At 43.7% G+C, this 23,095-nt stretch overlaps 2 protein-coding genes across 12 annotated transcripts in view; both read right to left on the bottom strand.

The window, feature by feature from the left end:
• Positions 1–151: 151 nt before the first annotated feature.
• Positions 152–4,468, bottom strand: tprg1l (tumor protein p63 regulated 1-like). Its single transcript, XM_052059306.1, has 6 exons — positions 4,090–4,468; positions 3,755–3,846; positions 3,236–3,286; positions 2,721–2,846; positions 2,171–2,324; positions 152–976 (listed from the first exon to the last, which is right to left on the bottom strand). Exons 1-6 carry the CDS (start codon positions 4,315–4,317, stop codon positions 782–784), a joined length of 846 nt encoding a protein of 281 aa, XP_051915266.1. The 5' UTR covers positions 4,318–4,468; the 3' UTR covers positions 152–781.
• A 3,204-nt stretch (positions 4,469–7,672) lies between these two features.
• prdm16 (PR domain containing 16) overlaps positions 7,673–23,095 on the bottom strand; it is a 219,485-nt gene continuing 204,062 nt past the window's right edge. For 3 of the 11 annotated variants that reach the window (XM_052059145.1, XM_052059147.1, XM_052059154.1), the window contains 9 exons: positions 21,368–23,039; positions 21,145–21,232; positions 18,663–18,835; positions 18,456–18,533; positions 17,075–17,244; positions 16,198–16,369; positions 12,281–12,532; positions 9,684–9,864; positions 7,673–8,318 (listed from right to left, as the gene is read on the bottom strand). In XM_052059145.1, the coding sequence (XP_051915105.1) occupies positions 8,184–8,318; positions 9,684–9,864; positions 12,281–12,532; positions 16,198–16,369; positions 17,075–17,244; positions 18,456–18,533; positions 18,663–18,835; positions 21,145–21,232; positions 21,368–23,039 (2,921 nt within the window). In that variant the 3' untranslated portion in view covers positions 7,673–8,183. The remainder of the gene's footprint in view (positions 8,319–9,683; positions 9,865–12,280; positions 12,533–16,197; positions 16,370–17,074; positions 17,245–18,455; positions 18,534–18,662; positions 18,836–21,144; positions 21,233–21,367; positions 23,040–23,095) is intronic. The other 8 variants (XM_052059155.1, XM_052059156.1, XM_052059148.1 and 5 more) reach the window with 6 other exon arrangements.

Here is a 23,095-nt window from a genome sequence, read left to right as displayed (position 1 = left end):
CTGGACAAGAATCAAGATATCGATTAAAAAAAAAACAACAACAAAAAAAACAGTCCCATTTTTTGCTTGAACAACTCTCACAACGTAAAAGCAGCTCTGAATGTGAACGCAGTCAAAAAGCAACAACACTGGCCAAAAAGGAGACAAAAGGTGACCTTGGCTTCTTTATTTTTCCCAGCGTGAAGAATATTTTCTTCTTTTCCTCAGTAAACAAGCGGAGTGGTTAAGAAAGAGCAAATCATGATCGATTCCCCTATGAGCCAGGCTTTATCCCACTTAATCATGTGACGACTTGACATTCAGGACGACTCTCGTTCCCTTCCCACGAACCCACCCGGTGGTCTCATGATCGCTTCATTTCATTGAACATACAGTACTCATCACCGCAGGCACACAGCCACGACACATCTTTGGCACTGAACGCCGTTTTGTAACAGTTAACGCCCAAATAAGGAGCAGAAGACTGCAGCACACCCATTTGAGGACAAATACAGAAGAAGAAAACAAAAAGGCAGACGCAAACGCTGTTGTCGTTTTTCCTCATCGACATTTGTCACATACCTGTACAGTTGAGGGGCCCATGCAAGTATGGCAGCTCTCGAAAGGAACGGGGGCTGGGGTGTTTAGAACAAATGAAGAGACAGTCCATGCGAGTCTTCAGCTGGCTGACCACCTGTCTGCTACAAACAACTTGCGGAGTATCATTTTTACGAGCTCTGAGCTGCAAACACAAGAAGAAGAAAAAAAAACCCAAGGCTGCTCCCGTTTGGAGCCACTGTCTCTAAAAACCAATCTTGCCTCGGGTCATGGAATAGCCCAACTTGGCCTCATTGTTGATGAAGGACATGATGCCCAGGTAGGTCTCGATGAGGAGGGGTCTCTCCAGAATCAGGACTCCGTTGGCCCGACCGGGGATGGGGTGCTCCTTTTGGGCTCTCTTCACCGCCTGCACCAGTTGGGTCCGAAAGTTGTCCAGCTGTACATACGAGCACAAATAAATACATAGGCAAACCACTGCGATTTGCCGTAAATAGCAAAAAAGAAACAAAAAAAAAGCAACTAAATGAGATTACAGTGGTACCTCTTACTTATGAAATTAATTGGTTCTGGAAGAAATTTCTTAACTAGAAAATTTTGTAAGTCAAGACATGTTTTCCATGTAAATGCCCTAATCCGTTCCAAGACCCCCCAAAATTCAGACATAAATGTTTTATAAAGCATAAAAATGCATCAAAATATGTAACAAGTGCATGTTAGAATTAGATTATTGCGCAATAAATGAGAATTGTGCATAATGTAAAAAAACAAAAATAGTATAAAGAATGAAAATGGTGATCATTTCACTTTTAACTGCCTCTTCATCGTTTTTTTTGTCCTCTTTTGTCCCACGTTCTCTCTCAGAAATGGTTTTTGCTTGCCGTTTTGTAAAGAACTGATCCAAGGACGTTTGCTTTTGTCGGCAAGCATCAGCATAGTGAGTGAGCGCCCGACTGGTCAACACTTTTTCTGGGTGATTCATATTTACATAAAACTATTGGAACGAGGGCGGCCCGGTAGTCCAGTGGTTAGCACGTCGGCTTCACAGTGCAGAGGTACCGGGTTCGATTCCAGCTCCGGCCTCCCTGTGTGGAGTTTGCATGTTCTCCCCGGGCCTGTGTGGGTTTTCTCCGGGTGCTCCGGTTTCCTCCCACGTTCCAAAAACATGCGCGGCAGGCTGATTGAACACTAGGTGTGAGTAAGAGTGCGGGTGGGTGTTAGTCTCTGTGTGCCCTGTGATTGGCTGGCAACCGGTTCAGGGTGTCCCCCGCCTACTGCCCGAAGACAGCTGGGATAGGCTCCAGCACCCCCTGCGACCCTAGTGAGGATCGAGCGGCTCGGAAGAATGAATGAATATTGGAACGCCTCATGGCCCGAGAGGCGAATCACAAGTACCTTGCATAGAGCATAGACACCCTTCTTCAAAAAACAACAAAATATTATATTATACTGCATTAGGTTGCACTGTGACGTCATCCATCCAGCCATTTTCAACACTGATAAATCCTGAACAGGAGAGTACGGCTTTTGTTATGTCATGACAACCAAGGCGGAGCTACATGGTGGCAACAAGGCTAGGGAGAGACTACCAGCCCAAAAATGAATCCAATTAAATCCAGTCCAAAGGAATTACCTGGCAGAGGGAGGCCACCTTCTCGTCAGCGTGGGCCATGGGGTGCTCCGTGAAGGTGGCGTAGGGCATATCTGTGGACCACGGGTTCCAGCGGTTTAAGAAGGAGGCCCGGGGACATTTGTCCCACTGGACACGAACCCCAACACCTTCTCTCCTGTAAAAAAAACAAAAAAACAATGCAGACATTGGATTTGTAAATCCAGAGTCTTCACTGAGCAAATTATTAGCCTTGTAACATAATTGCTCAAGTCATTTTTGAAGGTTTACAGAAAACAAGCGGAAAAAAACCCACTCGCCATGAGTCCTCTGCTCAGTTTTTCAGATTTTGTTGTCTTGTTACTGTAAAGCGGAGTCAATGTGATAATATGAAGTTGCAGATAAGTCTTCCTTGTTTCTTGACATTTCTGTGCAATTTTTTTCAAACTTCACTTACACTTGATTAAAATTTGAGAACAATTACGCGGCAATGGGGGAGGGGGGGCAAGTATGAGGATCACACATGCCGGTAAAACGGAAAAATTTGATAAAGGGTCAAATGAGCCATGCGTACTTGTTGAGGGATTTGGGCGGGAACTCAAACTCGCCCACTGAGATGGTGTCGACGGCGTTGAGCGAAATTCTCACGACCTGCTGACACAGCAAGTTGATGAAGTCGTACTTGCACACCAGCAAGGACCTGCGCACGCAAAGCAAATCAACAGTTCTTTAAAGGGCAACATAGGATAGGAAAAAATATACCCCCCCACCCCAAAAAAACCCCGAAATGCTGCGTCATTCAGCGGCAATGCAATGGAATGGACCCACATAAAATTATGTGGCGGGCCGGATCTGGCCCCCGGGCCTTGAGTTGGACATCAGTGCACTAGAACAAAGCAACTTCACCACAGCAAGAAATAGCCGTTAAAATGTCTCCAGTTCTTTATCCTTAAGGGATTTGAATAAAACCGTGTCATAAATGTGTTTAAGACACCCGGGAAAATATTTTAAATCGTGGGGGAAAAAAATGCATGATGTCCTTTTAGAAAAGAGAGTTGAAAGCTCATTGATATGTGCTTTTGGATTTACCTGTCTGTTATGAGGACAAGTCTCTCCTTCTCGTTATTCCAGTGGTCAATCCTGCACACATGATTGGCAGCTGAGTTCGACATGATAATGCACCACTTGACAGACAAACAGCAACACACTTACCAGTCCTTACTCGTTCAAATGAAGGTAATAAACACAAGATACAGGTTTATATATTAATTATATAAAAGATTGATGAACAAAGACACTTTATTTGTAGTCAACGAAAAATATTTGGACCAATTCAGTGAAGTTGGGTACATTTCCGCAGCACACCTGATGACCTTATGACACAGCAATGCGCCATTGAACAGTATTTGGGAATCATTGCTTTTATGCACTGTTAATGTACCTAATGAAGTGGCCGGAGTGTTTCAACCTCATTTTCCTCATTCATGCAAAACTGCATTGGTATTTCATTTGGAAATATTTAACATTTCAGCTTCTCAGGCATGAAACAAATGCTAGGGAAGATCTGGTTATGATGAAGACATAGTTCAAGATAAAAATGGGACTTACTGAGCCAGAAGCCAGACGCTTAGCACCTCTCCATCCTCAGATGGAAGAGCCACAGTCCGGATGTCGCTGACTGCCTGCTCGATGGTACCTGGCTGATATCAGCATGTAAAACATCGTGGGTCAGCCTCATCAACATTATCCTCACCACTACCCCCCCCCCCCCACACACACACACACACTCTTCTCTACCTGAAAAACATACTGAACCAAGAATTTGTCCTCCACTGATATTCCCTACCACTGCCAGTGGGCTTTCATTACCAATCAATCATGCCATAAACATCTTACACTCTCTTTATGTTTCCAATCCAAGAGTAAAGGAGATCACGTCGTACCCGGAACACAAAATAGTCCTTGACTTTGGCTTGCATGGTGGGGTTGTGCACGTGAAAAGGCGTCAGCGTTTGCAGCGGCCGGCAGCAGGCTGCTGTGACTCCGTGTCCCAGGCTCCGCCCGGCCTCCGGCGGCGTGAAGGCGACCTCCACTCCTTCCTCGACTTCGGCCGGGTGGAGAACAGCGGCCCCGGGACTCTCCGGCTCCACCGTGTCGTTTAGCTGAAGCATGGCGGACTCGGAATTCCTCAACGGAAATGGGAAATGTTATTTGGTTGAAGCACACTCACTCATTGCGCACCAATATTGTTTTGTTTGCGGAAGTGCTTGCTTCACTTCCGCCTTTAAACGTCATCTTAAAGGGCCAGTCGTAAGCGCCGCTTTGCCTTATTTGCATTCACTTCAAGGAAAACAGACACCGTCCGGGGACCGCCTAGCGCGCTGGCCGTTCAGATAATTGTCGCGCCCCCTCGAGAACGTGACAAGCACCCTGTAGATCAGGGGTGCCCAAACTTTTTGGATCGAAGATCTACTTTTTTCAAGTAACCTCACGGGATCTATCCTTACCGGCGCGTGCACGCACACACACACACAAATGTAAGATTTACCTGCTTTATTTTATTTTTTAAATATTTTTTTGGTGAAAATAAGACTGATTAGTGTGCCGTGTATATTAACACAAAAAATATATTACCAACATGTATAAAGAGACAAAAATGGTTGTTTGTTTTTTTTCTTCTCGACACTCCTCGGATCTACTTGGGACCTGTCTTAGATCTACAGGTAGATCAGGATCTACCTAATGGGCACCCCTGCTGTAGATGGATGACAACGAAAGTAAAACCGACCTTAAGGAAAACCAGCACAAGATTTTACGATAAGAGATAAAAATGTATTTCTATAATGATTCAGAGTTCAGAGGGATTGTCCAAACACTGGTGCCATATATATTAATATCCACCACACATGCCGAATCTGTCTCCCTGCGTCTCGATCAAATACAACAAAATTACATTTAACTAGTTGTGTCACACAACAGACTTCCTTTTAGGTCGTATAAAATGTTGTCAACCTTTCGCAACCAAATTTGCAGATGTGCCATAAGGCTGAACTAGACTATTTCCCCAGCACGGAAATGACAATGCTGCTATTTTTAAGTGAGTGCATGCTACGTTCTCTTCCCAAATTTTCAGATGAGATGGGGGTGAGGCAGTTCTGTGTTCTGGAATGCCCAGAGGGGTACAACACGTCCCCAAACACACGAGACGAGACATGCACTGGCTTAAGTTAGGCCCGTTTTGACACCACACAGATGCCCCCTAAAATACTGACATTAAGATTTTTGCAAACCTCACAGGGGTTTTATAACCGGGAAAAGAAATGAAGTGGTGGAAATTCCATTTAAAAAGCACACAGGTTTTATTGCATATCAATTTCATGTATAAATTCTTCATAACATTGGAAAGATTACATTTGGTATACATTGCTATTCTACAGAATTAACATCAGTCATGTCTTTTCAATGAAATTTCTCTAAAGTACATTTTCAATAATCACAAGCGTCAAAAGAATTCAATTTCAGAATTGTTCAATATTATTCTACAATCCTTTGTTGTTGTTTTTTTTCATTACGTCTTCTCCCACAAGTCTTTTTTTTCATTTCTTTAAGAGCCACTTGCCCCAATGTGTAAGGCAGTCAAGAACTTGAAGTCAAACCTACTAAACCTAACCACATTTACAATAAGTGCATCTACCAATTTATTTTATTTTTTTCTATTTTTTTTGTTGTTGTTTTGATTTGATACACAATTCACAAATGGACATAATTATGACTGCTAAACACGTCATGCACAATATTGTTTTTTTTTTTCCGTTGTTGTCAGTTTTCAATAAACATAACATAGGCGGTACACAACTCAGATCCAAACAAAACAAGCACCATCCATTTAAAACCATATTTTTCCATTATTTTTTTTTTCTCCTTCCTTCGGACAAATGCACCATTGTTGTTCCATCTTTAAAATACTATACAGTTAATAAGAAACAATATCTTTTTTTTTTGTCTCCTGTAACAGTGAGGGGGGTGGGGGGGAGGGGTCAGCAACCGTGTTCCAATATCTTGACGGCCATCTGCCAGAATACTTTCTGAAGTGGGAACAATGGAATGCTTCAATGCCTTCGATGCCTTTTACACAGCGCATTCTTATTACAGTAGTCCATGACTTGACATGAATCACTACATCGAGACGACCCACATCTTTACATTTTATAAAGGTAAATAAATGAAGCGATTTATCAAACAAGAGAGAGAGAGAGAGAGATTTGTATCATTAGAAAAAAAAATGAGATGACGCAGCAGTGCTTGTGTCGCCAGAGAAAAGCACAGTGTTCCTTTCCTTCCTGTCGGGAGTTGTAAGTCGTCGAGACCTAAGCCTGATCGATGTATGGCTTGGACCCATGTGGTTTCATTAAGTGCTAGCTTGAAAAGTACAGCATTAGGCCGAGTTGAGGATGATGAGAAACCTCTTCCCGAGATGTCTATCTACAGCTATCTACAGGTCAAAAGAAGTCAATGCCCTGCTGCTACTTTGTAGACTACATGGAATGCGTTTGACGTCACAAGAAGAAAAAGAGAATATGGCCACCGTTGTTTAAAAGACCTTTTTTTAAAAAAATGCAACCATCAGAATTCTACTGCCGGTTGTGGCAGTGATTTTCTTTATTTTTCTTTCGTGGGTCCTCAACCTCCTGCCAGATTCCACTCGTATTATAATGTGTGGTTGTTGAATGTCATTTTGTGATACTAACAGTGAAGGCTCTCCCCGTAATAATACTTTTGACAGTTGAAATGGGACGGAAGCAAGAGGCAAAATAAAGATGGCAGGACATTACGGTGCCACTAAAACTACAACTATCTTTCCACTATAAATAAAAACAACATTTCATGGATTGTTTCCAATATGGCACACCGAAGCCGGAGATTCTCAATCTCTCACCGGTGTTTATTCCTTCAGCAACAAAAAGGAAGAAAGAAGAGAGTAGGGACTTGTTCTTCTTCTCGCACCCACCAACCCATACAGAATGAGCGAACAAGCAAAAAATAAATACATACACACACGCTTCTGAAATCAAAAATATATTGGAGCAAAAATGGAAATGAAATGATTGTCAGAGAACAAAACATTTTCTAAGGGGTTATTTGGCACATGTCACCCTTGCTATATGAACATCTAGGTTATTTTGTACACCGTGTGACATTATCATACAATTTTGGTCCTTCTCTAAAATAATTATATTAATAATTTAGCGCGGTGGTGCCTACAACAAAACAATACTGTGGTATCTAAGAGAAGAAAAAAAAACAAACCCCAAAGTAAGCAAACAACATTTAAGAGTGACATGAAATGATGTGTGATTTTGAACAATCACCAGCATGATCAAGTTGGGAAATAAACACTAAAATCACCATTTGCTGTGCACACGAGAATCAGGTTTGAGTGTAATAAAACTCAATTTCCACACTCACATTCTGTGTTGTGTTGCCGTTTGATTCTGCGGTCGGCCACTGTTGGGGTTTCCATCCGGAGGCCAAAGTGTCAGTTTGTGAGAAACAGCACCCCCTTGTGGACATTCAGTCTTAATGCTGCAGTGCGACTTTTTTTTGTTTCCTTCTTCTGTTTCTTCTTCCAGGCATCACACACAGAGCCTTTCGTGACATACAAGTCATTGAAGTGTCTACAGAGCGTCAATGTCAGCTCTGTGCTGTGGCTAGGTGAGACGGAGCACACTTAAGGGGGGGTGATCGACAAAGATTCAATGCTGTCGAAAAGAATTCGTCATGTATGTCCTTCACATCAACAGGAACTTAGCAGTGCTTTCTTATGGAGTCTCTACACTTCTCTCTCTCGCGCACGTTCTCTTTCACACACGCGCTCGCGCACACACACTCACACACACACACACACTGAATGTACGTGACACTGAATTCTCCGTTCTTCATGCCGACTTGTGTCCACTCCACTTGTGTCTCTACTCTATGCAAGGTACTGTTCCTCCCTCCTTCCACCACACCGACCTCCTCTCCATTTCTCTCTTGTCTAGATGTGGTTGAGCGGGTGAAAGCTACTTGTCTCGGACGATCCGCCTCCCATGCTGAGCCAAGCATCCAGAGAGTTCTGAGAGGGCGTGTGCAAAGGGTTGTTGTCGGAGAGAGACAGCATCATTGCATAAGCCTGCAAGAGAGCACAAGTACATTTCCAGAAAGTTCAATTGAGGCAAATTCAATGTTTATTTGATACGATCAACAGTTTTGTATTTTTATTTTTTCATAATGATAATATGGTGTTAAAGGTGGAGTTTACGGTGATAAAAAAAAAAAAAAACTAGCTAGCACTTTTAAAACCACCTTCTCCAACTTCAACTTTTGAGTTGAAATTGTTCTTTGACCGCAACACAAAGCAAAAAAAAAAACAAAAACACAACAACAACAACATCCAACAAGTGAAACAAATGAAAACCATTTTTCCTTTTATGTTTTCAGGGGCCCTCCTGATCGATATTGTGCAAAGTCTTTAAAGGGGTAGTCAACCCAAAAATGATCTTTGCAATAATATGTTCCTCCACCAGTCTAAACATGGCAATCTGATTCATATTGCATTTGTCGAATAGGAATTAAGCAGCAAAATCCACCCATATTTTGCCATTTCAGAGGGCATCCATTTTGGCACCTTCTGTCAAGTGAAAATGACATCAGAGTAGCTCAGAGCCCAGGTAACGACCAATCACGGCTCACCAGTTTCCTGAACCATGACGCAGAAAGTGGCAAAATGGCTGATCCCTGAAATGGCTAAAAATGGATGGATTTTGCTGCTTAATTCATATTTTGCAAACGTAATATTAATCCGAATACCGTGGTTCAACTAGTGGGGGTGGATAGAACATATTATGGTCAAGAAAATTTTGAGGTTGACTTCCCCTTATAAAAAACCAAAAAAACCAAACAAACACTTGAATAGGCAGACTGAAGTTGGAACATCCATGCAGTTAAGCTCAGTTAGCAAAAAACAGAACTAAAACGTGCACCATGCAGACCACGCTGTTATACAGACCGTAATTTTTTAAAGACGAACACGAGTGTGTGTGTGTGTGTGTGTGTGTGTGCATGTGTTTGACAAACAAGTGATGCTTTTTAATTGACGTTGTTAAGAACTCACAGTGGAACCTCCGACGGGGAATGAAGTTAATTTGAAACTGAACAAAAGGAGCAGCTGTGTAAAGTCACACAAAAATTCAGCTCCCACAGAGAAAAAAAAATGCAAAGTAGAAAAATATGATTATTATATATAAGAATGTGAAAGCGGAACTTAACTCTTTGCATTTGTATTTTTTTCCCCATTTTCATGATGGCTGAGAATGTCAAAAAAATACCAGTTATAGTTAGTAATATTTTTGATGCATAGTCGCAGCCATGGAGCAGATTAATTCGATTTCCTTGACTAATTAAAACGAATTAAGAGTTTGCCCGCATCCTGGAACAGATTGCGTTCGACATCAGAGGTTCCACCGCAGTTTACGTATCGTGTCTTGGATTCACATACCTGGGTTTTAGCCTGCCTATACAACGTCTCTTTCAAAGTCTCCGACTCTAGCGAGGTGTTAAATATGTCTTTAACGTCAAAATGTTGCTCATCGCCGGCCGCTTTACGTAAGCCATCCAGGCCCTTGGGGAAGCTGGATAGACCTTCGAGGTCCAGGAGGGAGCCCTCCTCCTCTAAACATCTGCACGCCAGGGGTTGAGGTGGGCCAGATGTGGAGGGGTGGATCGATGTGATCGGTCAATGGATTGAGAAGTGGAATGCGATTGGAAAATGGATGCCGGGTGATGAAAATGGTTGAGGATGTTTAGTTGAATGAAGGGAAGAGAAAAAGACAGGACTAATTAATCAGAAGCGAGAAAGGGAGACAAGAAGAAGAGTCACGTGCTTTCTGGAAGGTGGCCAGACAACCCTGGATTGGTCGCTAGCCAATTGAAGGGCACATGCTGCAGACTTTGATCTGCTGTACTTGTGTACTTGTGCCATTTTTGATACATTTTTAGTGATTTTTTTTTTTGGTATCAATCTGACAAGTGGAGAACAGACGCGTATCAAATTTACTGAAAAGGCTAAAATCTCACAAAGATGAAATATCTCAAATCAAGGCAAAATATGCTTGTTCATCGTTAGCCAAGATATTTTTTTATTAGCAGACACTTTTTGTGTAGGGAGCATTTTGCTAGCTTTTAGCATTTTTCCTCTCCTTAAAAATCTTCAGTTATTGTTGCCAAGGATTAAGTTTACATTAAATTAAGAAACACCGTAATTAGATATGTGTAGGTTGTACAAATACACTTTTAGGACTGGAATGTTAGATTTTGTTGCAGTCTTTTTTATTTTTTTTTTGCAAAACCCCGCTTTAAATTAATTGATATATTCCTAATGTCATTACTTTTTATATTGTCTTCTGTAGTCCTATATTCAATGGTGTTATATTATTATGCTGACATTTTGGGGATTTAGTATTTGTGTTATTAGCAAAGACTGTCGAGCAGCTGCGGTTTGTGACTATATTACGCCTTTTCCACCCCCCCAAAAAAAAAAATTGTGCTCGTTCGGCGGCTGGGCCGGTGCCGTGCTTAGTTGGTGCTTAACAAGTTCTTACAAAAAACGTACTTGGTTTTACCACCGGCATAGAGCCAAATCGGAGCTATGTCATCGTAAAGCGTCAACGTTTGTCCAAGAGCGCCTGCGCGAAAAATAATTACATTACTACTATTACTAGGACTAATAATAATAATAGCAATGCGCTGTAAGTATCTGCTAGGCCACCTAGCATAGCATCGATTATACTTGTCTGTTGTATATAACAGTCAGGGTCATGCAATCAACAAACGCTTATATCTCTCTTAATCATTGTAGAGTGATCGCAAGTCTGGCTGCGAGTTGTAGATCGCAAGCTATCTGGCCGATCGCTCTTCCGGTGAGACACAACTAAGTATCTGCTAGGCCACTTAGCATAGCATCGATTATACTTGTATGTTGTATATAACAGTCAGGGTCATGCAATCGACAAAGGCTTATATCTCTCTTAATCATTGTAGAGTGATCGCAAGTCTGGCTGCGAGTTGTAGATCGCACGCTATCTGGCCGATCGCTCTTCCGGTGAGACACAACTAAGTATCTGCTAGGCCACTTAGCATAGCATCGATTATACTTGTCTGTTGTATATAACAGTCAGGGTCATGCAATCGACAAACGCTTATATCTCTCTTAATCATTATAGAGTGATCGCAAGTCTGGCTGCGAGTTGTAGATCGCACGCTATCTGGCCGATCGCTCTTCCGGTGAGACACAACTAAGCATCTGCTAGGCCACTTAGCATAGCATCGATTATACTTGTATGTTGTATATAACAGTCAGGGTCATGCAATCGACAAAGGCTTATATCTCTCTTAATCATTGTAGAGTGATCGCAAGTCTGGCTGCGAGTTGTAGATCGCACGCTATCTGGCCGATCGCTCTTCCGGTGAGACACAACTAAGTATCTGCTAGGCCACTTAGCATAGCATCGATTATACTTGTATGTTGTATATAACAGTCAGGGTCATGCCATCGATAAATGCTTATATCTCTCTTAATCATTGTAGAGTGATCGCAAGTCTGGCTGCGAGTTGTAGATCGCACGCTATCTGGCCGATCGCCCTTCCGGTGAGACACAACTAAGTATCTGCTAGGCCACTTAGCATAGCATCGATTATACTTGTATGTTGTATATAACAGTCAGGTCATGCAATCGACAAAGGCATATATCTCTCTTAATCATTGTAGAGTGATCGCAAGTCTGGCTGCGAGTTGTAGATCGCACGCTATCTGGCCGATCGCTCTTCCGGTGAGACACAACGTTAACGTTAATCATCACGATAACCCCACCCCCAGCACCCGGATGTAGTTGGTGCCACAGTCTGGCCGGACTAATAATCGGGGCCATCTTCGGCACCGACTTCAAGCAAGAGAGCTAGAGCTCGAACCAAGTTCGGTGGTGGAAAAAGAAAGAACGGGTTCTAAGCTCTGCACTGGCCCGCAAGTGACACGAGCACAAGGGCGGTGGAAAAAGGGCTACAAATTGCTAACAGTAGCGAATAAAATAAAATGGGTACCTGCGAGAGTGTTCGTAGCTCATAGATAACGGAGTCGTCTCTTCCTCATCCTCCTCCTCTTCGTAGGCGCGGGTCGCAGCTGGAGAAAGGGATTCCGGAGCCTCATCGTGAGACTTTTCTGTCAGACTGCCTTCCTCTTCCTCCTCATCGTCCCCCTCCGCTTCCTCTTCCTCCTCGTCCAGCCCCTGGAGGGCCAGTTTGGAGTTGGACAACCTGCGGCCACTCGGGTGCTCCTCCTCAACCGGGTCGGATCTGCGTGCGTCAAAAGGAGGAAGCGTTTGAAATGTTGCCAGCTGTTTTTTTTTTTTTTTTTTTGTCATTGTTCCAGCTTTCCTCATATATCCCTTTTCAACATTTTAGCTCAAGAAGGGGGGGAAAAAAAGGTTCTCCACTGTGTGCTGCTGTTCTTGATGCAGATGATATGCACCATGGCTAAATGTGGGCTGTTGGATTTTTTTGGGGGGGTCATAATTTTCAGTCATGCATGAGCGTGTATTTTGAACAGTGTGCCGGGACACATTAGTGTGTCGCGAGAGCCGCGGGAAATGATAACATTTTACTTAATTGGTGAGAAAATCATTTATTAATAGCAAATAATGTATCCTTTTGTCCATCTATCTATGCCAGGGGTCCCCAAACTACGGCTCGCGGGCCGTATCCGGCCCACGGGCACATTTGACCCGGTCCTCTAAACCCTCCTGTTGTCCTCGGGTCAAAATGACCTGTCACTGTGTTAAAAACGCCTCCAAAAACCCCTAAATGATAATTTTTTAATTTGAAATTTTATGACTTTTCCTAGATTGTCCCCAACTGCAGAAAAATTGAAATGCTGTTTTTATTCACATTTCCATGGAAGCTGTACAAAAAAAAGTACAAAGGTGGTCTTGGGGGCAAAATGAGCCATGACGCAAATAGGGTCGAAATCAAGGTCACAAAGTTATTTAGACACCATAGAATGTTTCAGTGTTTTAGTTGTGTCTCAGATCAATTAGTGAACAAGACGGTAGCAGACATAAACAACACAAGATAGGTGGCGTTGTCGTAGATGGCAGAACTCTTTTTTTGTGGATTTCAAGGGGCTATTAAGAGAGAGAGTTGTTCAGTTATTATTTATTTCCTGTTTTTTCTGTGAAGAACTCAGAGAGGGTTATTTAGTTATTATTTGTTTCATTAATAGTGTTATTATTTGTTTCCTGACTTTTTTTTCCTGTATAGAACCTGGAAAGGGTTATTTGGTTATGTGTGGATTTCTGGGAAACAATAAATTTTTTAAGCTCCCCTACGGTCATTGATGTTACAAACTGACACCGGCCCCCCATCAGAGAAGGGAAAAGTTATGTGGCCCTCACAGGAAAAAGTTTGGGGATCCCTGATCGATGCCGTCAACTGATGGCGACAGATAGAATGAATAAATGATCTTCTAATAGAGGGCAAAAAGTATGAAATTAGCAGATGTATCGTTTTTTTGTGAGAATTTTGTTTGGTGGCGATTTTTCAAACTTGAAAAATCTGCCATAGCCCAATAAATATTGGGAATCACTGATTTAGAAGAAGTGGCAAGAGTGACTCAATAAAAAGTACACAAGAAGGAGCACACGAGAAATTGATGCAGAAGACAGACTTTGATTGAAAGGGGTGACACACCATGGCGGCCCCTGACAGGACAAGCCAAATTGGAAAAGAAGCACGAAGGAATATTTATTTGACACGATGAATTGGATGCACCCTTGGAAAAGAAACAGGCGATGCACCATTTGCTTTAGTTTGCATTCGTAGAACAATCCAGTATATTATATGAGAATAAAAGAAGACTATAGCCGATCAACTCGCCGCTTTTCTGACCTGCCATCTGTGTAATCTCCGGCCAGAACCCCGGCTGCCCCCGTTCATCGGCCCCAGACATGACATTGCTCATGATATCATTTCCTGTGGGACTGCAAAGTTACCCCTTTCCTTTTTTTGCCGCAACCATGGACATTTATCAAATCAGACAGGATTACCTCTGGGGAGGCGTACACGGGGATAGGATTGGGTCATATGCTGCGGGGGGGTAAACATGGCGACTTGGACTCCTCTTTCTATCTACATTAAATATCACTATAATCAAATTGCCAGGCTGTTTAGCTGGGAAAAAGTCCATGCCTGCGTCCAGGGAAAGAAGCGTAGCTCTGACATAGGGGGGCCCTGCGTTTTGTCATTCAGTCTAAACACATCAGTGGGTTGTTTGGGTTAGCGGGTGGGGGGGTGTGGGTACAGCAGATGGACAAGGGGGTTGAAGAGCTCCATCATCCGAGGATCTCCTGGATAAATACCTCAACCTGAGGCCTCCTGTTATGGGCCCGATTGCCAGACCCGAGTCCATTGCAGGAGCAGCTCAAAGCTTTTATTCTCTCCTGTTCCATCGCAACACTGCATGGATTCAAATAGTCAAATAATTGGCTGTCTGAGAGTACCGGAGCTGACTCGGCATCTCTTACTCGGGAGAGTGGCAGCTATTTTTTTGTTGAAAATTCAAAGCTGTGCCATGACTTGTACGGTATGTATTACTGCGCCCAAACTCGGTCGCAAGGGCAGTTAGGAGCGATTATAGATAGTCATGCATGAGCGTGTGTTTGGCGCTTGGCTTCAGTCACTCGGAGGGGAAAATAAACACGGAGCTGTCTGGTGGGCGGACGGAAAGCACAACACTTAGTCTGAATTACTGATATTAAAACGTCAGGTCGTCTTGTTGTAGATGAGACTCAGTATTGATCCCAGATGGTAGCCAAGCTAAACTGCCACAGAGTCTGCTGGCCTAAAAGTGTGTTGACGAGAGGAAAGGGATGACGATGGAGGGATGGACTGTGAGACTGTGTAGGAAAAAAATAAAAAAGAGGGAATTTTTTTTTTTTTTTTGGTCAGAGAGGGTTTAAAAAGTTCAGAGTTTCCAGATGACAATGTTGTTTAAATGAACTAGTTCTCAACAAAATGACTGAAATAGCTGCAATGTGGGTGCCAGGCTAGTAGTTAGCATGTCACTATGAACTTGCACACTAATTGCTTGTCCTCCTGGATAAAATCGTTTCTTGGCAAGATATCACCAACATTGATAATATGTGAATTAAGAGGAAGGACATAATACGACTCCACTGGACACAGTAGCGACTCAGCAAATGTACACTTCAATGAAGAATCACTACTAGCATAAATGCTACAACATCACTGTTTCTTTTTATTTTTTACCGTATTCAGGCATTATCATTTGTCAAGTAACAGAACCGTCTTCTTATCCTCTTTTAATTAAAAAAATGGTCTCCTTCAAAATGAATCAAGCCTGAAAAGTTCTTTATTCTTCGAGTAAGCGCTTCGGTAGCCTTGGCTTGTGGGTAACAAGCTTGTGCAGTGTCAGTTGAAAAAAAAATCCCACAGTTGAGCGGGCAAAATATTTTTTTCTAGACAAATGCCAGAAATCAACTCAGAGCTATTATCATGCTTAGCTTGACATTATAAAGTGCCCTCTTACCTCGGTATGTTTCCTTGGCTCAAATATTTGCGTTAAAATACACCGACAGCAGTGTTTGCCTTTATTCTTGTTGCCATTCAATTTTGACACACTAGAGGGCACTGTGCATTAAGCAGTCACCGCACGTTCGCGTGCACGGCCAGTAATGTCAAAGAGAGGAGGAGTACATGCCCTGATTTAAAAGGGCTGCAATCGTTTTGAACTGAATACGCCGCTGTTTCTTTCAGCATTCATTTCATATTTATTTACATACTTCATTATCCGTGGTTTTCAGTGGTGGAAAACTTGGCTGCATTTATTGACATAGTGCAGTAAACTACAACCGCAACAATAATCAGTCGACTGGTGACGAGTACTTGACACGAGTCGCACAATATTTTCTGCATGATTATGATTGTTTTTTTTTTTAAATTACCTTTTGTCCGTGGAGCTGGAGGCCTGGTTCATCTCACTGTTGGAGATGAAATTTCGGATTTCTGAGAAGTACGAGTCCTCCTTCTCATCTAAAAGTGCATGATTGTCCGGCTCGGAGTTTGGCGAGGAGATGGTGGTTCCTAAGTTGGAAAGCATCCCAGACTGTTGGCTCACTGGTGGGGGGAAAGCATGCAGACAAACACATCCACGCACGTTAATGCGCACACAGCTAGACAGCGTATGTTTAGTTTAATAATTATTAGACATCTGGTATGTTACATAGAAGGGAGAATGTATGAATATGAATACTATGAAGGCAATAATCAGGGTTACGATAGAAAGTCATCTTCCCATCCCATCAGCAAAGATTTCAAACTTGGAGCACGGAGCAATTTCTGTATAAATTGCATGTTCAGTCAATAATGAATACATCTTTTAAAAATCCGCCTGTTGATGTCACAGCAATTTACAAGATTTTGATGAGAAGAATAAAATGACATATTCAGACCATTTCTTGAGGCTTTACGAACTGGTTTGGAAATATAAACCGAAGAGTGCCGTAAACTTAAAAAAAAAACGATTCAAAGACTTATTCACTTTAAAATGGCTTTGGAGTGACAACCTGAGTGGATGACTTCCATGCTGGGTGTCGAGAGGCTGTTTTTGGCCAAACATATGGAGAAGTAAGTGCGAACTCTTGAATGAAGTGGCTTTCCCATTTTGCGTGTTATGTTTATTTGCCTTCAAGTCATTAAACATTTTATTAAGGGTAAGATTTAACATTTTCCAAATGGCCAATGTGTACCGTTCATCAGTCAGCCCGTTAACAAGGCAAGCGAAATAACTCCAATGAAGTCTCTATGAAGAGGGAGACCTACCAGGAATGTTCTCGTGCTCGTGTTTCTTGAGATGGCGGTCGAGGTTGGTTTGCTGACCGAAACAGCGGTTGCACAGGTGACACTTGAAGGGTTTCTCCTTGTTGTGGATGTTGCGAACGTGGCGTTGCAGGTTGGACGAGATGCTGAACGAGCGGTCGCAGTACTTACACCTGGCGGGGCGCACAGGACAACCAGGGTGAAAACCTACAACACTGCTCATCAAATATTATCTCTGCAGTTGCAACATGGATATGACAAAATCTAATGATTATACAGTGGTGTCTTGAGATGTGAGTTGAATTTATTCTGTGACCGCTTTCGTAACTCAGAACACTTGTCTCAATAAATGAAGACACCATTAATCCGTTTTAGGTCCCGCCCGCCGAATAGCACTCTATAACGTTATAAAACCAGCAAGTACAGTAATCACATCAATCAATAGAATTGAAAGAATTAACAATTTTGAAACATGTTTTACAATTGGATATACACGGAGAAGGAGGGTCAGTAAGGTGGAGTAATATTAGTTATATATTATCTGTCTTCATGTGTTGCCCCACTGTTTGTGTTCAAATATCCATTGCTGAAAGCAGGGGTGTCAAACTCATGTTTTGTTGCGGGCCACTTTGGAGTTATGTCTTCCCTTGGAGGGGCATTGCAAAAACTGAATAAATGTCTTATCATCTCATCGTATTATTATTGTACAAAAAAAAAACCCCTGACGGATTACTAGTTTTGAAATCAGTCAATTATTTGTTTGTTGTTTGTTGAATTATTCTTCAAGTGAGTGTAAATAGGGTAACAAAATTATTGCAAAATGTCAACACTATTCATCACATATGACAATTTGACATTTTAGTCCAGATTTTAGCAAGGATCATGGAAGTTGGCAGACATGGTTTGCATTCGCGGGCCATATAAAATGACGCGGTGAGCCGGCTCGGGCCCCCGGGCCTTCAGTTTGACACCTGTGGTTTAAAGGGTAATAAAACCGAGACACTAATTGCATTGCATTCACCCATCAATGTCTTTTCTGACGATTCGTTTGTGCTAAGCTAAATAGAATTTTTTAGGGCGTAGCCAAGTAATTATTTCAAATAGAAAAAAGGTTTCTAAAGTATAATAAATTATGTAATGCAAAATCCATTTGAGAAAAAGGGAGATGGAGAAAGGACAAGAACTGAAGAAACAACAAGACTGCATAGTCCGCTAGCATTTAGCATAGCTCAAGGATGGGAGGGAACTCCTATCTACCTAATATTTTAGCCTACAATGGGTTTGAAACCTGCAACCTTTCAGTCCTCAAACATTCTAGAGCGAGTGACTCATTTACATCCCGCACATGACAAACCACACATAAGAACACATGAACTCAAAATACCTGTAAGGCTGTTCGCCTGTGTGTGTTCGCAAGTGTCTGGTGAGGTTTGCCGAGCGGGGGAAGATTTTCCCACAGTACCTTTGTGGGAGAATGCAGAGAAAAGCAGGAAGGGGGAAAAAGTAACAGACACAAATATTTATTTGACCATCCTTTGAAGAAAAAAAAAAAAGTCATAAGTGACAACGTGTGGCACCGCAGGACACTGACCTGCAGGCGTAGCGTTCCTTGCCCTTGCGGAGGATGGCCTCCGAGAGCGAAGGAGGAGGCGAGCGGAAGCTGAAGAGCGGGTGAGCCGAATGTTGCAGTGAATTGGGCGGCATGTCCAGTTTTAGTGCACCAAAGCTTTCCAGTTTTTCTGTCATGTTCTCCATGGCGGACATCTGAAGGGACGAGATGGGGACGCTCGATTTAGAGAGATCAATTCATCCCATTGCTTGTGTGTTGAAAGGAAAATGGGATGAATAAAAACAGGGCCAAAAAGATATGAAATGAGGGAATGTGAGCTGCTTCCTTTACCAATGGTGGTTGTCAAAACTACCCCCCCCCCCCCCCCCCCCCACACACACACACACACAAGCTACCCTCTCCTCTCCAGTCAGGCCAACAAGATGACTAAGACACTCAAGAGTTCCGTAGGGTGCCGCACAATATAGTTTGAGATAACCCCAACTGATTGCTGAGGCCCTCCCCTGAGAAACTTGTGAACAAAGGGGAGTTGGAGGGGGTGGGAGGTATTTATGTAGGAGTTTATTTGCCAAAAACAGCTTACATCCTTCCTTCTTTTAGTGAATACGAGACGGGAGAGACACGGGGACAGACACTCCGTCGCAATGTGTTTATTTGCAGCCTGAGAACAAGCAAAAGGGTGGGCGGGGGTGTAGGAGGGGGACTAATTTTGTCATAAGACTGAATTAGAGGTGGGATTGTTTTGGGATCACTGGAACGCTTACGTGCTTAGACGTACTAAGATGACGAGGTTTGACTCGGTGTTCTTAGAAAACTGATTGTGCAACCCAGAGTGCTACATCGGAGGACAAGATGTCGAAACAGCAAAAAAAGCTTTTGTTTATAAAGGAATATAATAACCGTATTTTCCACACCAAAAGATGCACTGGGTTATGAGGCGCACTTTCAATGAATGGCCTATTTTGTAATTTTCTTTCATACATTGGACACAATCTATAATGCATCCACTAGATGGAGCTACGCTCAAGGAAACGCCAACAGAACGATCAGATGTCAGTTGAACGTATTTAATAAAGAAGTGACACAGTTCACTTAACCAACAGCAAGTTATAACAGTGACTCGTGAATGTTGAACTCTCTGTTTGAACTCTGAGTTGTCAGCATGTCCGGACCAAGGAGCCATTTTGGGGGTCGAAATATTACCGTAATGGCCATACACAAGGCGCATTGGATTTTAAGGCGCGCTGTGAGCTTTTAAGAAAATGGAAGGCTTTTAGGTGCGCCTTTTAGTGCGGAAAATACGGTAAGCTTTGATCTGATTTTTGAGGCAGGGTAGAGAACAACTGCTTTGCACGTCCGCCGAATAGTTCTGAGGTTTTAGGGTTTGAATCTTGGCTCTGGATGTCCTGTGTGGAGTGTGCAGGTTCTCCCTGTGTTTGCATCGGGGTTCTCCTAGTACTCTGTTTTGTCTCCCATATTCCAAAAACATGCATCCTAGGCTCATTGAAGACTTGAAAGTGTGGCTGACGACCAGCCCATGGTTTGTTGTGCTTCTCATCCAAAGTCAGCTGGGACGGAATTATTTGCTCAATTACCTACCGCATACCACTAGTAGGTGGTGTTCAGAAAAAATCGAGGGAAGATCAATTTTTGTTGACGTTAACGTGCTGGTTATTCTACATTTCAATTGACTTCAGTTGTGGTACCACTCAAAGAACGAAGAACCAATCAGAAGTCCAAAATATATATATATATGTATATATATCCACATCTGTTCCAGACGTGTGTATTGCAAAATCACAATTGATAGAGGACACAGATTTCCAGGTCAGATTTTAAGCAGTTTCCCCCAACAAGAGCCCCTCATTCTCCTGGACACAAACACAGGATGTCCTTGATGGACACGGTGCTATTATCTAGCCAGCCAGTCCACAACATCGAAAAAAAAAAGAACAACTCGGAGGGACTGTAGCTTATGAGCCGGCCTGTGGGCTCCCGCCGCCCGAAACAATGCCATGGCTAAGATTAGTGAGGATACCATTCAAATGCTTACTATTCATTACAAAAAAATTTATTAATGCTATCATTCTTTGGAATCAAGATTTATACAGGCAGCGAGGGTCTGGGGACAGTCGAACAATGTGAGCGATTATCAAAGAGGCCACAATAACAGGCTGCGTCTTCTGAAAAAAGGTAGAAGTGACGAAGTACACAGGCGCCAGTCAATAAACAAAGGAAGAAGTCATGCAAGCCCTTGAGAACATAACATCAGCAGTGAGGAATGACGGCGCACCGAGCCGACATCAGTTCAGGTTGGGGCAGCGTGGGAGGGAGAAGAGCCGGATATTCACATGCCGTGCGTTTCGGAGATACTTTTGGTCATTGACCGCGTCTGGTAATCATCGGCAAAACCTCATAGATGGTTCCCGCTACTTCGGAGGAGCACCTGGATTATTTATCATACCTATTCCGACACGTGAGTGTAGTTTTAATGTCGGACTACCTGCGGATGAAAGAGCTGTGGCGAAGGCCTGAGGAACTTCTCCTTCAGAGCTCCCACAGGGTCAAGTAGCTTCCTTTTCTCCACCCTGCTGGACCAACAACAAGGCAGAGGGTTACGTACCAAGGTCAGGGATCATCTGGAACATCTAATCCATGACTGAAGACAATGTTTGACGTCGCACTCGTCTCAGTGACACTCGGTGCTCTAATCGGGTAAGAAATACCTGTATATTGGGTCCATGAAGAAGGCGGAAGGTTTGGCGTAGTGCAGAGGAGGCGGTTGGTGTGACTGTGGCTGGTGGTGCGGCGCAATTGGGGATTGGTGCAGGGACTGGGAGTGAGGAATGGGAAAATTGGGAGTTTCGTCCTTGATGGACACCCCCTTTCCTATTCCATAGATGTGGTTCTTTTGATTCTGCGCTTCGGCCGCCGTACCGTTGTGACCTCCTCGGCTTCTGTTGTTAATACTGAGGTCCAACGGTTGTTCCTCACCGCTCGATATGACCGAAGAGCCCCTGCTGCTTCCCGTATTCGTGTTTGGGTTTGAGGGGTTCGTTGGAGCTGGAGGCGATGACTTGGTCTCCTTGGGCTTCGTACTGAGATCAAAGGGTGATTCTGCAGCGGGGACAGGCGTGCCGAGCGCACCAGAAACCATCTTGTGTAGATGCTCGCGAGGCGACTTGAGCTCTTCCTTAAAGAAGAGGCCAGAGTTGAGGGCGCCTCGTTCAGTGCTAAAGGGGTACAAGGAGTTGTGGAAATTGGGTAAGAACTGGAAGGGAAACATGGAGTGGTAGGGCAACGGACCCATCTTCTTCTCTTGATGGAGACCTATCAAACCCGGACCGAAATATTTCTCGGCAATCGAAGCAATGGCTTTGATGGAATCAGTGGTGGCCACGTTAGCGTTTGTGGTGGTGGGTGGAAGTGCTTGCTCATCAGGCGGAGGGAAGAAAGAGGGCTGTGTCGACACCGAAGACAAAAAAGGACGCTCAATGGTGAGGTTGCCTGAATTGGACACCGCCGGAGTCACCGCACTGTTTGCGTCCTCTAAGCGCTGACCGTCTTGGCGTGATAGGACCGCAGGTGGCTTTCTCCTTTTGCCATTGTGCTCGCGTTCGCTATCGCCGTCGCTCTCCAGGTCAGAACCATCACCTGAGGCCGTACCGGTCGTGGTGTCCAAATCTGTCCCGCTTGTGGTGTTAACATCTTCCAGGTCGCTGCCATCTGAAACGTCTGCCATCTTCGATTTAGTTTTTACCTCTCCACCGGATGACAAATCCAGTTTGGTCTCGGTATCTTTGTCCTCGGGCAGACTTAAACCGTTACCTCCATTACTGTTTGTTGAGCTCACGAAAGACAGCGGAGGGACATCTAGAGGACTCTGAGGCAGTCTGACTTCTTGAGTGCTGTTGCTAAGGGCTGTCTTCATCATCGGACTCGCCGGCAATAGCTGCGGTCGTGGATACAACGACGGAGGAAAGATGCCTGGGAAACCATGCGGGAGCGACGGGAAACCGTGAGGTCCTGGGGAGAACGGCAAGCCGGCATGAGGGTGAGGTCTGGATGGAAAGTAGTCTGTGAAGCCTAAACCTGACTGGTTCAGACCAGCGAGGTGCGGATGATGGGACTTGGCCTTGGCCATAATCGGACTGGAGCTCATGGGGATACCGGGATTGAACATTGCTGTCGGAGAGCCGTAATGGTTCTTGCCCTCGCAGAAGCGGCGGTGCTTATTTAGGGAGGAGGTAGTGCTGAACAACTGGCCGCAGTCCTTACACTTGATCTGAGTGCGACAGTCGGCGTGCATACGCTTGTGGCGGCAGAGGTTGGAGAACTGGGTGTAGGATTTGTGGCACACCTCACCTGAGGGTACGAGAAGACACAGCCCATCAGGGCCTGGTTAAACCCTTTTTAACACTGTCTCTAACTGCGTAAACCAAATTAAACACGAC

The sequence above is a fragment of the Hippocampus zosterae genome, chromosome 2 (assembly GCF_025434085.1).
Source record: "Hippocampus zosterae strain Florida chromosome 2, ASM2543408v3, whole genome shotgun sequence".
Taxonomy (NCBI): Eukaryota; Metazoa; Chordata; class Actinopteri; order Syngnathiformes; family Syngnathidae; genus Hippocampus; species Hippocampus zosterae.
This window is presented reverse-complemented; position numbering and strand designations above follow the sequence as displayed.